Source organism: Peromyscus eremicus, chromosome 13 (genome assembly GCF_949786415.1).
Source record: "Peromyscus eremicus chromosome 13, PerEre_H2_v1, whole genome shotgun sequence".
Classification (NCBI taxonomy): Eukaryota; Metazoa; Chordata; class Mammalia; order Rodentia; family Cricetidae; genus Peromyscus; species Peromyscus eremicus.
In genome coordinates this window covers 36,519,784-36,537,863 of record NC_081429.1, presented here as the reverse complement: position 1 = coordinate 36,537,863, position 18,080 = coordinate 36,519,784, and the positions used below count along the sequence as shown (strand labels likewise).

General features: G+C 45.0%; 1 protein-coding gene across 1 annotated transcript in view; it reads right to left on the bottom strand.

Annotated features, from left to right (window-relative positions):
* The window catches only part of Nhej1 (non-homologous end joining factor 1), a 90,486-nt gene extending 72,534 nt beyond the window's left edge, over positions 1–17,952 (bottom strand). Inside the window, exons 1-5 of the mRNA XM_059278227.1 lie at positions 17,863–17,952; positions 15,083–15,259; positions 14,251–14,463; positions 3,633–3,771; positions 2,731–2,789 (exon numbers count right to left, since the gene is read on the bottom strand). Coding sequence (XP_059134210.1) covers positions 2,731–2,789; positions 3,633–3,771; positions 14,251–14,463; positions 15,083–15,259 — 588 coding nt within the window. The 5' untranslated portion in view covers positions 17,863–17,952. The remainder of the gene's footprint in view (positions 1–2,730; positions 2,790–3,632; positions 3,772–14,250; positions 14,464–15,082; positions 15,260–17,862) is intronic.
* Positions 17,953–18,080: the final 128 nt, after the last annotated feature.

Genomic DNA, 18,080 nt, shown 5'->3' with positions numbered 1-18,080 from the left:
TTTTATTTGAGTGTGTGTGTGTGTGTGTGTGTGTGTGTGCGTGTGTGCGTGTGTGCGTGTGTGTGTGTGTGTGTGTGTGTGTGTGTGTGGACAGTTTGCAGGAGCTGGTTCTCTCCTACCACCTGAAGACTCTTTCACTCATCTCAGGATGAACAGTCTGGAGTTTGAAGGCAGGTCGTCAGGCTTGGTGGCAAGTGCTTTTACCCACTGAGCCATCTCTCTGGCCCTTCTTTATTTATTATTATTTTTAACGATAGGTTGGTTCTATGTAGCCAGGACTGGCCTTAAACCCACCACGTTGCCCAGGCTTGCCTCTAACTCATGGCCCTACCTTAGCTTCCCAAGAACTGGGACTGCAGGCTTGTGGTACCTCACCAGAGCAACTCTTATTTTTACACACACACACATACACACACACACACACACACACACACACACACACACCCTCTTGGGATGGCACCTGATTCTACATGCTTTCTCATACCACAGGGCTCTCTCTTCCATGATAGCATGAAAAGGATGAGCCTTCAATTTTACAAATGAGATAATAGTGGTTCTGAGGGAAGTGATTTGTTCCAGGCTATAAAAATAAACCTTGAGAAGAACAGACTTCCTCCAATACAACTCTAATAAGCAACACTGTATCCATGGGACACATTGCCACAATTTTCACAAGATCCTTGGCACAAATGTATTAAAATGTTTATTCAGAAAACTTATCAAGGCCCTCCTACTTCTAGCCACTACCATCCATGTGAAGGATACAGAAATGCTTTCATCCAGTCCTTGGTCTCAAAACTGTTCACAGGTCAGTGCAAAAGAGAGCTGTAGTCTTGCAGACAACATATAAACAGTGAGTGGTAGAGATGTAAGCCATAGATAGCACTTTAGTAGCAGGGAAGGATTACTCTTCCAAGGAAGGTCTAGAAAGGCTTCCCAAGAAGCTGAAGCTAATGCTTAAAACGATGAATAGAGCCAGGCAGTGGTGACTCACACCTTTAACCCGAGCACAGGGGAGGCAGAGGCAAACAGATCTCTGTGAGTTCAAGGCCAGCCTGGTCTACAGAGCAAGTTCCAGGACAGCCATGGCTACACAGAGAAACCCTGTCTCAAATAACCAAAAGAAAGGAAAAATGGGTAGTCATTTACAGATAGATAAGGAGAAGGCACTGGGCATTCCTGAGAAAGGGAAGAACATGCATACAGCACTTGGGAAAATTAAAGTCATCCCATCCATCCAGCTGGTACAGAACGCACATGGAGTAAGTATGTAGAAGTCAAGCTGCAGAGGGATGAGGCAGGAGAATTAGCTTTGCACGGCTTCACTAAGTAGCTGAGGGACGGAGCTAGCATATAATCCCTGGACTACATTAACCTCCTCTCATGTTCAGATTAACAGAGAGAAGAAGTCACTGAGAGAAAAGTGGCCTAGAGAATCTCTTACAAGTTCTAGTTTAATAATCTTTTTCCCCCACAAAAATTAACACCTGGGGCCAGCAGCAAAATGGTTCACTGGGTAAAAGCACTTGCCACACAATCCCAGGAAACCACACTGTAAGGAGAGAAGCGACTTCTGAAAGCTGTGGTATATGTGTCTCCACTTATGCACACCATTCACACACACACACACACACACACACACACACACACACTAATAATAATAATAAATAAAACATTTTGACACCTGTTAAGCCTAAGACTTCAACATGAGTGACTCTTCCTCCCGCAGAGTGTGAGTGCTCCAGTCCAAGGGTGGAGCACCCACCGCACACTTTTTTCTCTCAATGTTAAGACTCTGGGTATGAGAGCTCAGCCAAGGTTCAGAGGAAGAATCGAAGGTTCTCAGTCAAGAACATTCGCTCTATGCCTCTCCCGGTGGGGAAAAGAATGCTAACTTTCCCATTCAGAAAAGGTATGACACATAGACTTTGTCCATGGAAAGCTTACAATTAGTCTAGATGGCAAAACAGAAATATGAACCATCCATTTCAATATTATAAAAGCATTGTCTACTTTCATCATAAAGTAGCAATGTGGGTAACTAACATGTATGAATTTAAAATGGAGCAACAATACTAAGGTACTACCCACATAACCAACAAGTTCCAGAAGAGTCGAGAAGGGAAAGACCAATATTGACTGGTATTATCAAAGGTCACTATTAATACTCCCACTGTTTGGCATTCAGTGGCTATTTCTTTTGGCCAAGCTCAATCCTTAGAAGGGAACCTAGGCAGAAGCTTCTGACAGGCCACAATTATCTACTCCCCATTCATTCCTGTGCCAGCCCCTTGTATAAACACTGTGATTTTCCACAGCCTGCTGTGCCCACAGACAGTCCCCAGATGGTAGCCCTGAGCTTTTTACACCTTTCTCTACTGCTGGATGCTAAAGGGACTAGACAATGAACAAATGAACAGCCACACTTCTACTACACAATCCAGGTCTCAACAAACAGACGTTCACACTGGCCAACCAACCTTCCCAGCATTAAAGAATTCTAAATGACACCCCGCGAGCCACCTCAACAGAGGGGTGAATGGGAAAAGTCCACTTTTGCCTCTTCACCCTTTCCCCCACCTTGTCTACACACATCGCAAGCTTCATCAAACTTTCCACAGGCAAAGGGCTTTCCAACCACACAAGCCACCTAACGCCCCAAATGCAGGTTGCCACCCAGGCACTCTGCCCAAATTTGTAAAAGGAGAAGGGAAATAACAAATACCCTACCTCTACCATAAACTGTTCCAAGAAAGAATTTTCTTCAAATGGCTCTGTCTTCAACCGACCTGTAATTAAGAAGAGATAGAGAAAGGAAACATGAGCCTAAGGATGAGCTTCACACCTATCAGATGACAGGGAATGAGAGCCCAGGACTTCTAGGAAAAGAAGTCGGAGACCTGACACCCACAGAACCCTAGGCTGGAGAGAGAAGAAGGGTTGAGGGTATGAGCACAAACAGAAGGAGAAAATTGGGGCAATTAGCAACAATGGGCCAGCAGTGGCATTTGCTTTAGAATACTTTTCTGCCATAATGACAAAGGATGTGCAGAACTTTTCTTCTGAAACTAGAGCTATAGAGGGTCCTCAGCGCTGGAGCCCACATTCTGCTAATACAGTTTTGGAGAGCTGTTGGCCCCTTTCCAAAGTCTTTCCCCCTCATTGTCTAGAACATGTCTGGATTTGGTTATGGCTTCTGCTGGCCACATGGGCCCCAGCCAGGTACCTGAGGCAGACAGAAGGGATATCCAGTATCAAGTCCCCAGCTGCTAAAGTTCCTAGCACCTATCCTTGGAGAGAAAATTTGTCTGTTGTTTGGGACTTTTTGTTTTGTTTTGAGACAAGGTCTATGTACCCCAGGCTAGCTTTGAGCTTACGTGTAGCCAAGGATAACTTCCTGCCCCTACCTCTTGAGTGCTGGGATCATATGTATATACCAACACTCCCATTTATGGAGTTCTAAGGATCAAACCCAGGAGTTGGTGTATGCTAAGCAAGCACCCAACCAACTGATCCACACCTCTAGCTCAAGAAATATTTTAATGCAAATTATACTCCCCTTTTTCTAAGACCCTTAGACTACCTGCTAAGACTACTACTCCCCACCCATCCCTCTAAGAATGCCCTCTTACTTCGGCTCAGCACAGCCCCACTCTCCTGGTAGCCCTGGATCTCTAGGTCCTTCATCCGAAGCAATGTTGCCAGCTCCCTCCCGTGACACTGCAATGCCAGGCTCACACCCATCAGAGGACGGATCAAATGCTGGGAGACCTTGATGAAGAAGAAGTATCAGTTAGCCAGCAGGTACGCACAAAGTATTTTCAAATGCTGCACTAGCTACTAGAAGAAAAATACTCAGGAATAAACATTGTTACAAGAACTTACAATTTCATAGACAAGCAATTCATTTACATGAGCATAAATACAAATACAACAGTTAAATTTACATATTAAAGAGACTCAGAGATTTTCTTTGTGGCCCAGATATGGAATGGGAAAAATTAAACAAGAATAGGGATGGACAGAAAATCTGCAGTTCTGATTTAAAGTAAAAGATACATGAGCCGGAAAGATGGATCAGTGGTCAAGAACACTGGCTGCTCTTCCAGAAGGCATGGGTTCTATTCCTGGCACCCACATGGCAGCTCACAACTGTCTGTAACTCCAGGTCAGGGATCATGTGCTTTCTACTGGCTTCTGCAGGCCCTGCAGGCACACGGTGCACAGACACACATGCAGGAAAGAAAAATCTTAAAAATAAGTCGATAAAAAGAAAAGGATGATGTAGTTGAGAAGAGGGTAGTGCTGACCCAACTCGCAACAGAAGACAAGAGCAGAAGATTCAAGGAATCCTCCAGAAGGGGTGTGGCTGAAACAGCACACCAATGGGAGAAAAAAAAAAAAACACAGAAAGTGAAAAGCAGTTAAACTTCATCTAGATTTGTACTAAGAGCCATTTCAGGGCTGATAAAAGGTCAGAGTTTGAAGCTAGTCCCACAAATACAGCAGAATTTAAAGCCAGTTACCAGGAGACTAGAGTGGGAAGACACAAACCAGCCCACTTCACACAGTGCGGCTACACTGAGCACTCCTACACTGAGCACTCCTACACTGAGCACTCCTACACTGAGCACTCCTACACTGAGCCCTCACTCCTACACTGAGCACTCCTACACTGAGCACTCCTACACTGAGTACTCACTCATACATTGAGCACTCCTACACTGAGCACTCCTACACTGAGTACTCCTACACTGAGCACTCCTACACTGAGCACTCCTACACTGAGCACTCCTACACTGAGCACTCACTCCTACACTGAGCACTCCTACACTGAGCACAGTCACACAGAGTCACGGGAGTCACCTATGCCAGGTGGCCATTAGCCTACGGCTGGGGGAGGTCATCAGTTTCTTTTGCTTCCACCAAGGACATGAACTAAAGGAGACACTAAGTGAAAGGGATGCCCGAGATGAGGGGGTCAGCAAGCTTTTCTCGGAAAGAGCCAGGTAGTCAATATTTTCAGCTTTGTGGCCCACGGAGTCCCTGCCGCAACTACTCAGCTTTGCTGTTGCGGCACGCGAAAGCAGCCACAGACAATATGTAAACAAACGAGGTGGCTGTGCTCCAATATAACTCTACAAAAGCAGGCAGCGGGCCACATTTGGCCTGCAGGCCACAGTATGCTCATCCCTGGCTAGATCTAAAGAGGGGGCATTTCAGACAAGATCCCCCAACACAGGCTTGAAATAAGGAGAAGGTACGCAGTATCCCATCAGAGGCACCAGGCAAGCTCACCTGGGTCAGGACCCCAAGCAATGATTCCCCAGACGCCTGTTTTGCTTCCCATCGAGTCTCTAGAGGAAACGAAAAGCGCAGCTTGTGCTGCAGCTCAGGTTATAAGGAAAAGACTTTTCTGTGTTTCTCTAAAGACTGGTCAGCAGAGAAAAAAGACTGGATGTGGAGGTATGGGTGGGCAGATAAGGGCAGTAGCTTTTTTGTATCAGGATCCAAGAAATGTAGGTGTCCTGGCACAGGGAATAAGACAGAGTCTAGACCAGCTGTAGATAATTTTTACCTTTTTTTGTCACTGGCACACCCCAGCCTGGTACTGCCCCCTATCCTAGGTCCTCAGGAAGGACTTAAGCCTCCAAGAAGTACTGCCCAGAACTCCTGGCTTTAAGACAGATCCTGGGCCTGTGAGACGGTTCAGCAAGCTGCCAAGATTGATGACCTGAATTCAATCCCCCAGACCCACATCGTAGAAGGAGATCTCATTCCTGCAAGCTGTCCTCTGACCTCCACATGGGTATTGTAGCACTCATGAACACACCTAATAATTAACTCAAGACAGTGATTGAAAAAACAAGTATTAAAAAAAATAAGATGGTCTAGGCTCAACTCTATGCCCTAGGAATTATTTTGATAAGTTTGGTCCTGGTCAAGGTAGATTAGAAAAACAGGCAAATAATTGTATGAAAGCCAATAGGGGTTTGGTGGATTGAACTGAAAATAATCATCATTGCTAACCAAGCAGCCACAGTGGCCCTTTGGTGGCACCCCTCAAATAACAGAAACTCTAATGTTAATAACCAGCTTCTCACCATGGTGGGCTGGGAAGCACCACCTTTGAGGTACTAAATATAACAACATGAAACACAGCAAGGAATAGTTTTTAACCAATGCCATCTCTATAGAAATAGGACAGTATGGTCTCCGGCAACCGGAATGATCTACTGGACTGTGACATCTATATAGAAAAAAAATGTTTTTTAATCAGGAAATATTTTAGCTTCCCAAATAATTTCACACCACTCTAAATTCCTGAGCTATAATTAATTTCAAAGTTAGATGAACATTAAAATGATTTCTCTTGGGCCTGAGAGGGTTTCTTTGTTTTTAAACTTATATGAATGCTGGTTAGAAGTCCCCAAAATATCTATTAATGGTCATAAAAAGATTGGTATAAAAATAAAAAATAAAAACAAAAAGGCATGCAATCATGTAGAAAGATCAGTGTACTTCCAAAGGCACAACAAGGAAAAACTATGCAGTGCTTTAGGAAAGGGACACCCCCTTTCATTCATGGAAAGCAAAATAAGAAGACATGTACTTACAAGCCAATTCAGCCTATACCCACTGGGAACTAGGCTCTGAGGCCTCTGCCTTTGAAGAGCTTCCATGATGGGCCAGGAAGTGTGGTAGGTACAATAGAAGTTACCACTCTTCCCCAAAGAGGAAATAATCCCACCCCCTAAATTCTGATTTCCTACAGAATTTTTGTGAGTCTTAGGCAGGAGAGAGCTGGCCCCAGATGAGCTATATCAGATAGTACAGTGAAACCAAGCAGACTGGAGGACCAGGAGACAGATTCTAGTCCTGGATCTGCCAGCATCTCATATGACCACAGCTTTCACTGTCCTTATCCTTTATAAGAAAAAATGAGTGTTAGAACACTTTCCCTCACAGCCCTCTATAATCCTACGGAAATGCTGCACGTGTCCTCTTTTTGAATCATCATAAGTCCATAGTAACGTTGTAACTAGCATTTGATAGATGGACAAATTGAGTCATAAAAATTCTAGCCCTAGGGTTGGAGATTTAGCTCAGGGGTAGAGCGCTTGCCTAACAAGCGCAAGACCCTGGGTTCAATCCTCAGCTTAAAAAAAAAAAAAAAAAATTCTAGTCCTAATCCAAGGTAACATATATGTAATGTAAAGGCAGTAGGGTTGACTCTGAATTTGTCTTCTGGTTGCAAAGCTTGTGTTCTTCCTACCACTAAGAAACTCTGGGGTGTGACCCCTCACAATCATAAGAAACCAAGCCTGTGACAAGTCTGAAAGTGGAAATACAGAATATCCAGGATCATATTAGATGCACACCTGTAATCTCAGTAATGGGAGGCTGGAGCAGGATGACCACAAGTCTGAGGACAGTCTGAGTCAGGCTGTGAAACTCGGTCTCAGAAAACAAACCCAGGGACTGGAGAGATGGCTCAGCGGTTAAGAGCACTGGCTGCTGCTCCTGCAGAGGACCCGGGTTCAGTCCCCAACACCCACATAGTGGCTCACAACTGTCTGTAACTCCAGTTCGAGGAGATCAGATGCCATCTCTGGCCTCTTTGGACACCAGACATGCACATGATGCACATACCTACATGCAGGCAAAATACTCGTACACATAAAATATATAAATCTAATAAAAATTGAAACAAACAGAAAAAGTATGAGGAATAGTTCTATTACATACTAGACAGAACAGACAACAGGAAAAAGGGAGGAGTAAAGAAAAGTTTGCCACGAGTAGAGACAGATGCAGAATCATGAAGCAGAGACCCAGCACCTTACATATTCCACAGTTACTACAGATAATTAAGAACTGTTACGTCCCTTAGAGTTAATAACATGTGACGGCTCGCACCTGTGATCTCAGCATCTGGGAAACAGAGGCAGAAATATTTCAAACTCGAGCTGGGCTACACAGCAACACCCCATCAAAGAGAAAGAAAAGATGGTCAAGAACGTGCCTCAGAGTCTTTGTGTTGAATGCACAAAGCCCTGGGTTCGGTCGCCAACACCACAGAGAACCAGGCAGCACACCTGAACCCCAGGGCTGAGGATGTGGAGGCAGGAAAAGAGAGGTTTAAGGGTCCTTGGTTACACTGTGACTTTGAGGATAGCCTGGACTACATAAGACTGGGGGGGGGGATGAGTAAACAGAAAGCTGATATCAGTAATCGGTAATTGCTTTAGAAGGAAAATAAGAGAGCAGACAGATCCCATTTGTTTGTTTCTTAAACTGTATACTTTAAATGCCGCATGAAATGTTTGTCTTTGGCATGAATTACCCATTCAAAAAAAAGTAAATGAAAACTATCACAAGAATGAGTAACAGACAAAACTTCCAACCGCATGACCTCACAGACACACACACCCGCCTGAAATAGCAGCCGCCTCCATCCCTGATAGTGTCCACCAGCTCCAGCTTCCTCCCTGTGAAGTTCCCTGCAGCCCAGGGGTTTCCCTGGGAGAACAGTCTTCTTCATTTCATGATAAGGACTTTACCTGAACTTCAACTATGCTTGTTAACCAACTGCTCTAAGCCAGTGTCTCCCTGGGGCCAACCAAAACTCATTCTCCTCTAAACACCGCAGCTTCTTTCCCATGACAGCTCCTCGGCTGGAAGGCCACACTAAAATAATTACCTTCGCCATTCACTTTTCCTCTATCATTTTATCGTTACTCCAGTGTTCTTTATTGCCTTTTCGCCCCAGGGCTGGAGTTCCTGGCCCATGCTGAACAAGGGCTCTAACCCTGAGCTAGCTACACCCCTGACTTACTCTGCACTTTTGAAAGAAGAAATTACTAGAGGGAACCTCCAGGAAAGCTGCCTCCCCACTCACACTAGTCTGAACTCGTAGGACTATACGATACCCAAAGAGACTAGCTATCGATAGGGATTCTCAAAGGTTTCAAATGGTTGGAGGCCAGAACAAGCATCATTGAGGAAACAGTGCCCCCTGCTGTCACCTAGAAAAAAAACAGGGGCTTTGAATGACTGAAATTCTGTATGTAAAGTGGGATGGAAGAGTTCTCAAGAAATTCACTCCAAGTCAACAAATGTGAGGGTTAACTACATGACAGGACCTGCGGCTAGCCCTCAGCAGTTTCTTCCTAAAGTCAGTCACAATGGGGCACACCCCTAGCCATTGCTACTTGAGAGACTGAGGTGGCCTTGCCCCCAGGAGTTAGAGGCCAGCCTTGGCAACATCAGAGAACATCCTTAGCTGGGGTACAGTTCAGTGGTAGAGTGCATGCCTAACAAGTGTGAGGCCCTGGGTTTGGTTCCCAGTACCACAAACCAACCAGTGATGAATGAGCAGTTCTAGCACTCAAGTATGGCTTTACAAAGTTCCAGACAAAAAAATAAACAGCAGCAAAGTCCTTTGCTGGCTGAGGAGATGGCTCAGAGGTTAAGGGCACTTGTTGCTCTTCCAGAGGACACAGTTTGGTTCCCAGCAACCACTCTAACTCCAGGTCCAGGAGATCTTCTGGCCTCTCAAGTACACAAACCCACTCACAGGAATACACATTATTAAATATTAAAGATAAAATCTTTAAAAATAAAGAAGTTCTTTGTTCCATCTACAGTCTCCCTCTCTTTTTTGTTTTGTTTTTTGTTGTTTTGTTTTGTTTTGTTTTTCAAGACAGGGTTTCTCTGTGTAGCTCTGGCTGTCCTGGAACTCACTCTGTAGACTAGGATGGTCTCGAACTAGAGATCCACCTGTCTCTGCCTCCCAAGTGCTGGGATTAAAGGCATGCACCACCACCACTTGGTTCCATCTACATTCATTTATCGGTGCCAAACTATCACAACACCTATAGGAAACTTCAAGTAGAAATACCTTGAAGTAGAAACTCGAAAATGATGCTTTTGCAGATGGCGCTGCTGGACAACCTGCAGCTACACCTCTCAAAGAACACTCTGATCACTGAGTGCTACTGAACACAGCGAGCATCATTCATTGATTCTTGAAACTTTATATATAGTTTTAAGAATATATATACACACATATGATATAATTGGTTTAACCATTCACCTCTTGGGTTATTTCTGGCTTGGGAACAAACACAGACACCGGGGCTAGAGAGATGGCTCAGCATTTACGAGCACTGGTTGCTCTTCAGAGGACCTGGGTTCGTTCAGTTCCCAGCATCCACCTGGCAGCTCCCAACTCCCTGCAACTCCAGTTCCAGGAGGTCTGATACCCTCTTCTGGCATCTGCAGGTACCAGACACACATGCGGTACAGAGACAGATATGCAGGCTAAACACATACACACAAAATAAAGTTTTTAAATGCTACAATGAACATTTGGGAAGAAGTCTCTGAGTGGCTCTATGTGGGGAAGGGAGGCTAAGAGAGTTGTTCCTTGTTTTGTGATGCTGTGAAGCTCTGGCTGGCCTAGAACTCACTACATAGCCTAAGCAGCCTCAAACTCCTGGTGCTCTTCTTGCCTCTGCCTCCAGAGTACTGGGATTAAAGGCATGTACCACTATACCTAGCTACTAGACATGTGTTTTCATCACTCTTAAGTAAATATCCAGGAATCGAATGGCTGGATTAAGTAGGGTATACTCAACTTAAAAACAAAAGTTGGGGGCAGGAGAGACGGCTCAGTCAGTAAAGTGCTTGTCATACAATCATGAAGACCTGAGTCTGAAGCTCCAGCACCCACATAAAAAGTGGTGAGCGGTTCGAGGCCATCCTGGTCTACAGAGCGAGTTCTAGGACAGCCAGAGCTACATAGTGAGATCCAAAAACCAACCAAACAAACAAACCGAAAGTGGTAAGCGTCTGTTATCCTACACTACAGAGGCAGACAGGAGGGCTTCTGGGAATTGCTGGCCATCCAATCTAGCCAAATCAGCAAGCTTCAGGTTTAGTGAGAGACTCTGTCTCAAAAAACAAGGCAGAGAAGTAATTAAGGAGGACACCTGAAGCTGGGCAGTGGCGGCACATACCTTTAACCCAGCCTCGTCTACTAGCGAGCTCCAGGACAGCCCGTGCCACACAGAGAAACTACGTGGTGGTTTGACAAAAAACGGCTCCCCAAAGGACTGGTACTGCTGGGGGTGTGGCTTCGCTGGAGTGGGTGTGGCCTTGTTGGAGGAAGCGTGTCACTGTGAAGGCAGACTTTGAGGTTTCATATATGCCCAAGATACTTCCCAATGTCCCAGGCCACTTCCTGTTCCCTTCTGATCAAGATGTAGCCAGCACCATGTCTGCCTGCCTGCCCCCATGTCCCATCATGATGACAGTGGACTGAACCTCTGAAAATATAAGCCACCCCATTAAATGTTTTCCTTTATAAGAGTTACCATGGTCATGGTGTCTCTTCACAGCAATAGAAACCCTCACTAAAACACCCTGTTGGAAAAAAAAAAAAGGTGTGTGGGAGACACCTAAATTTGACATTTGGCCTCTACACATATTCTAACCCACTTGCACATGTACCTGCACACACATACACATGCATTATTCCCCAAACTACCTGTAGTGGTTCGAATGTGATTAGCCCCATAAGCTCATAGGGAGTGGCACTATTAGGAGGTGTGGCCTTGTTGGAGGAAGTGTGTCACTGTGGAGGTGGGCTTTGAGGTCTCCCATGCTCAAGCCACTCCCAGTGTCTCAGTTCACTTCCTGTTGCCTGTGAATCAAGATGTAGGATTTTCAGCTCCTTCTCCAGCACCATGTCTGCTTGCCTCCTGCCATGTCCCCCCATGATGATAATGGACTAGCCTCAGAACTGTAAGCTAGCCCAATTAAATGTTTTCCTTTATAAGTGTTGCTGTGGTCATGGTGTCTCTTCACAGCAACAGACACCCTAAGATACTGTCTGTGTCTTTTTACATTCCCATCAGCTACAGTGGATATTTGGAAGAAATTCAAGACTTCTAGTTTAAGTTTTATAAACTATCTCAAATCCTCAAAGTGATGAAGACGGGATTCAAACAAGATATACTAAATCCAAAGTCAGTTTCTTTCTTTCTTTCTTCCTATTTTTCTTTTGGTTTTCTATGTAACAGTCCTGGCTGTCCCCAGAACTCTCTGTTTACCAGGATGGCCTTGAGCTCACATAGACCCACCTGCCTCTGCCTCCTGAGTGCTGGGAATAAAGGCATTCACCATGCCCAGCAGTTGGTTGGTTTTTGAGACAGAGTATCATGTAGCTCATGCTATACTCAAAGTCACTATGCAGCTGAGGATGGCCTTGAACTCATGATCCTCCTGCGTTTATCTCCCTAGTGCTATGATTACAGACATGTACAATCATACCCAGCTTTGAAAATGTGTCTTTTTGTTTTGTTTTGTTTTTTGAGACAAGAGCTCTCTATTATGTAGTTCTGGCTGTTCTGGAACTTGCTACATAGACCAGGCAGGCCTCAAACTTAAGTGCTTGGATTAAAGGCATATGCCACCACACCTGGCTGAAAACTTGTTCTTAAATTTATTATTAATTATTAATAAAAGTTCTTAGGGCATTAAAGCTGCAAGCAAGAAGAAGGCATGATCCTCCTAGTCTATAAAAGAGGGCTTTGAAGTTCACTAGACTAATGTAGAGTTCAAATTCTAGTCATGAATAAGCTGGATGGCTTTGGGCAAATTACTTTCAATCTTGGTTTCCTGTTCTGAAAAATGGAAATAATAATATCTATCTTGTAGAAAAATCATAAGGACAAAAAGAGGAGAAAATGCTTAGAAAAGTATCACACTTCACTCTGTTATCAAAGTGGTCTTGATAAGTCACAACTTGGAACTATTTTTTTTATTTTTATTTTTTAAATTATACTCATAATATTCATTAATTACACTCATGATATTAATCACATTTGTGGTATTCATAGATTACATTTGCAGTATTCATTCAATTATATATATATATATATATATATATTTTTTTTTTTTTTTTTAATTTTAAATGCCGAATGTCATTTATTGAAGGAGGGAGGAGGTCTTAAATACAGGCTTACAGCACAATGGGAGAACCCCGGAGGGCAGAAGTTCGCTACTGATGTTTTACAATCTTGCATCTAAGCTGTTAACGCCCATTATGCAGGATACACAGACAAGAAACTTCCCTTAAGCATTCAGGAGGGTAGAACCTGGCAGGGAATTAGCATAGGGAAGATATCAAGGTCAAGATCCGCAAGCAAGGCAACAGTTACCCAAAACGGGAGCCAGGGACTTACAGGTCCCCCTTTTATTAAATAATGAGCTTCTGACTTGGGTTGCGTGGGATGTCAGCAGGTCACCTTACCCGTCATGGAGACGCCTGCCCAGGCCCCACAGGTGCTCTGTCTTAGGTTGGTGAGCGCCCCCCAGGCATTACCCATCTCTGAATACTCATTATCATACAGGTCAAACCACAACTTGGAACTATTAAAGCCTCTGCTTTAAGCCAGGTATGGTGAATTCCAGCATTTAGAAGCTGAGGCAGGAGGATTGCTTCAAGTTCAAGGCAAGCCTGGGTTCTACAGTGATTTCAGGGCAGCTAAGGCTACATAATAAGACTCTCAAAAAAAAAAAAATCAAGAAAAGTGGAACTGTATCAGGCAAAGATGGGCAGATCTCTGTGAGTTCCAGGCCAGCCAGGGCTACAGTGAGACCCTATCTCAAAAAATCAAGAAAACCCAGGGATATACTCCGTAGAGTGCTTGCCCAGCACAAATCCCTGGGTTCAACCCCTCAGTACTGCCTAAGCTAAGCATGGTGGTGGATCTGTAACACTCGGGTGAAAGAATGAGGTAGTCCTAGAATAGCCTAGCATACATAAGATCCTGTCATTAAAATAATAACATTGGATGAAGTCACAAAATAAAATGTGAAGATCCAAACCCTGTTTTGCAAGGCAAGGAAGCCGATATCAGTTAAAAATCCCCAAAGCCTCTGATCTAGTCAGGGAGTGTTTTTTTTTTTTTTCTCTCTCTCTCTTATTAGGAAAGAATTTCAGCCAGACAGCAGTTTAATCCTGCTTTTATCCCAGCACACAAAGGCAGAGGCAGGTGTGATCTCTGTGAGTTCAAGGCCAGCCTGGTCCACAGAGTGAGTTTCAGGACAGCCAACACTACACAGAGAAACCCTATCTTGAAAAGAAAAAAAAAGAATTTCAGGAAATATAAGGGCACCCCGATCTTTACCTGAAGCAGCTGGGATCCCCACCTGCAGCCTTATCTAAATTGCACTTACCAGTGAAGAACTAGCTGGAGTACAGTGGAAATGCCAATTGAAGGGGAGACCAGACAGCTCACTCCGCACCCGAAGAATCAGAGTCTCTGCTACCCGATCACAGGAGAAGGTAGCTTGGCTAACGTGAGGAGGATCTTTAAACAACGGGACAAGCACTTCCTCCAGATGACGGAGAAAGGCTGATGGGGGAGCAGTTAGGCGCTTGTTCAGCTCCTAGAGAGACAGAGTGGGGGCGTTAAAAGGCAACTCCTAAAAGGCAGGGAGCAAAGGGGAACCCATGAAGACAACGGGCAGGAGAGGAAGGGAAGGCAAGGGGAAGGCATGGCAGCAAAATGAAGACAAGAAAAAGAGCTGCGAAGACCGACTAGCCTGCTCCGCAGCTCTGTCCTGGGGAAGAACAATGTACTGAGGGCCTGAATACATCATACGACAGAGATGACAGTGTGCATTATTGTTCATGCAACGTCAGTCTCTCACGCACTCTCTCTCTCTCTTGCTCTCCAGAAATGTTTCAGATTTCTGAGTTTCTTAGATTTTGGAATATATGCATAGATTTTTCACCAGTTGCGTAACTCTAACCCCAAAACCCAAAATCTGAACTGATCTAAAATCTACAACTTTTTGAATGCTTGAGTATTTAGGATGTAAAAAGTTTCATACCTTAGAGCAATTCAGATTTTGCATCTTTAGGATAGAGATGTTAAGCCGATAATTGTTTCAAACCAATTCAGCCCTCCTTGCCAATGTATAGATAGACAGGTTGATGATATTAATGTCCTATGGCCAGCATACCACACCACAGTGATACCTCTCTTCACACTTATATTCTTACCTTGGCTCGCTGGCTGACCACAAAAGTATCCGCCTGTTCATGCCACACCTGTTGAAGATCTGAAATCAGCAAGGCATAGCCCTGCTTGGTGACAGACGCCTTGGCCAAGAGTGAGTTCTCAGCAAGTTGTAGCCACGCCCATGGCTGCATCAACAGGCCTTGCTCTAGTTCCTCCATCTGCAGAAAAGTCCTAATTTAGCACAGTGCCTCCAGGAAATTCAACCCCCAAGAGGACCACTCACAATACCATGTCAACTGAAATCGTGTGAAAACAGTGTAAAACAGAGGCATGAAAGCATACACATACACCCCATCCACCTCTACATAACCAGTCTAACTACCCCTTGACAACTGACCTCAAATTTATTTAGAATCTGGGGCTGGAGAGATGGCACAAAGGTTAGAGCACTGTTTGCTTTTCCAGAGGACTGGGATTGAATTCCCAGCACTCACATGGCAGCTCACAACCATCTGTAACTCCAGTTCCAGGGGATCTAATGCCCTCTTCTGGCCTCTTCAAGCACTGCACATGTAGTATCTGCATACATGCCAGAAAAAACTCTCATACACATAAAATAAAAATAAATAAAATATTTTTTAAGATCAGAATATTTCTTACAATAAGTTCCTAAAGAATAGAAAACCTGTCTTTACCAGGTGTGGTGGTGCATGCCTGTAATCCCAGCATTGAAAGATGGAGGCAGGGAGTTCAGGATTCCCAGGCCAGCTGGGGATACACGAGACAGACTCAACTAGGTGTAAAAGGAGGAAAGGAGGAAGAAAAAGGGAACAAAGGAGGAAAGAGGAAGAAAGAGCAGATCTCTTTCTTCCATAGTGTTTAAATAGCATATTGATGCATTTAATATAATATGAAAACCCAAGCCAATCCTGTTGAATCTTTACTTGGATCCTATATGTGTGATGCTATCCTTCCAAGAACTTTAAGAAGGAAAAGAATGACTCTTGTCTTGAAAAAAAAATTGCCAGGGCGGTGGTGGTGCACACCTTTAACTATAGCACCTGGGAGGCAAAGGCTGGTAGTTCTCCAAGTTTGAGGTCAGCCTGGTCTATAGAGTGGGTTCCAGGACAGCCAAGGCTACACAGAGAAACCCTGTCTCATTATTTTCATCTATAAATACAAAGTGAAGTGCCAGGTGAAAACTTAAGACTACAAAGAAAATAACGAAATTCCTGTTTAAATCTGATATAACAGTCATTTCCAACTCAGCCGAAGCCATCGGTCTTCCGAGCTTTCAAAGCACTGTCTCATGGCACTCCTTAATTCGCACTGTAATTAACAGGTAGAACATAAATGTATAGAGTCAGAAAGGCTGCATTTACGACAGGGATCCTTTAAGATCGTAGAACCGAGTGACATGACTGCCATCTTGGCCCAAGCATGCGCGCTGTGTGTGATATCTGCACAGTGATGAAACCGCCTCATAACACAGTTCTCAAAAACGTATGTCCATTTCAAGTGACGCCCAACTGCATACATGGTGGTTATCTGCAGCAGCCTTGGAACCGTCTGTGTTGAGATGGTTATTTCCATCACGTGCTGTTCCAGCAGGGAAGACTGGTCTTGGAATAGTTAAAGAGTCTTCACTGGGCAAGAGTTTACATTGGAAAAGTTTAGAAATACAAATGAAGTTGCCAAACCCTCTAATTTCCCTTATAGGCACATCCTGGCATGCACTCTAAAAGTCACCAAAATTGAGTTTATTGGCCTAACTGGTCCTTCCTTAAGTCTCGAAGGTCAAAACCCACAAGTTAATGTTTTGTCTGAATGGGAGGAAGCTGTTTAATGTGGCCAGGGACAGCTTGCCCTATAAAAAAAAAAAAAAAATGTGTAAAGCATTCAGCACCAGACCCAGGCTGGCTGCTCCCTGCCACTCAGCCTGGACTGAGGTAAGCTTAACTCGGTGAGTCAAGCATGATGAGGCATGCACACAGGAAGCTGAGGCAGGAAGGATCTTGATTTGGAGACCAACATAGCAAGAGCCTCTCAAACAAAACAAAACAAAACAAAAACTCTCAAAAAAAACACACAAAACAAACAAACAAACAAACAAACAAAGAAAAAACACAAAACTCTGTGGTATAATGGATTGGGGCCTGAGATCATCTCCAGCGTGGTGGGAGAAGGAATCTAAGTCCTCTAGGTTTTACGTTCCCCAGTCCAAGTTGGTCTTCAAAGAAGACGTTAACCAATTTCACCGGTGTGATCGTCTTTTAACAGTGAGAAAGTGAAGTTGCAAGAAGTTCTGTCATTCGGCCGTGGGTGCTCCTCAGGACAGTTCCTACAACACCCTGCAGAGGGCAACAAGGCCCCACAGACCATGCGGTGGGCCCACGCCCTGTGCCACCAGAGAGGGCCAACCTTAGACCCTGCAGCCAGAGGCCACCCCGGGAGCGCCCTACGTAGGGCGTCCATGCACCACTCCTGCAGGGCCTTGGTCGCCCGCCTCTCATTTTTAAAGCACCCGAAGCATGCACGTATGGCTCAGGACCCTAAAGGGGTAACAAAGCTAATTCAGCCCAATGGGCCGAAATGCCAGCCAGCTAGTGATTAGGAGCCACCCGTGAAGACTGACGCCGAAGGGGGATTGCGCACGCGCAGGACCGCCCACTCCTGGAGGCCTGCCCCAAAGCCCGGGCTGCGCGCGGTCCCTTCTGGGAAAAAGCACCCGGGTAGGGGGTCACCGTGAAAGTTCTTCTTGGCTTTTCGGTGTCCGGCCGGACCCAGATCGCGGCTTTGACTCGAAACCGATCCAACCTACCGTCAGCGGCTGCGGGAGCTCCCACCCTCCTCACGGCAGGCCTGCCCTCGTGCGCAAACTGAAAGGCCTAGGGTAGAGGCCACCCCCCCCCCACTCGGGAAGGCGGAGTCTTGGGATGGGGGCGGAGCCAAGACCTGTGGTGGGCGTGGACCCGAAAACCCACTTGTCAAGACCACTGGCAACCCTGGGGCTTTCCTAATTCCTTTCCAGTCGAAAGG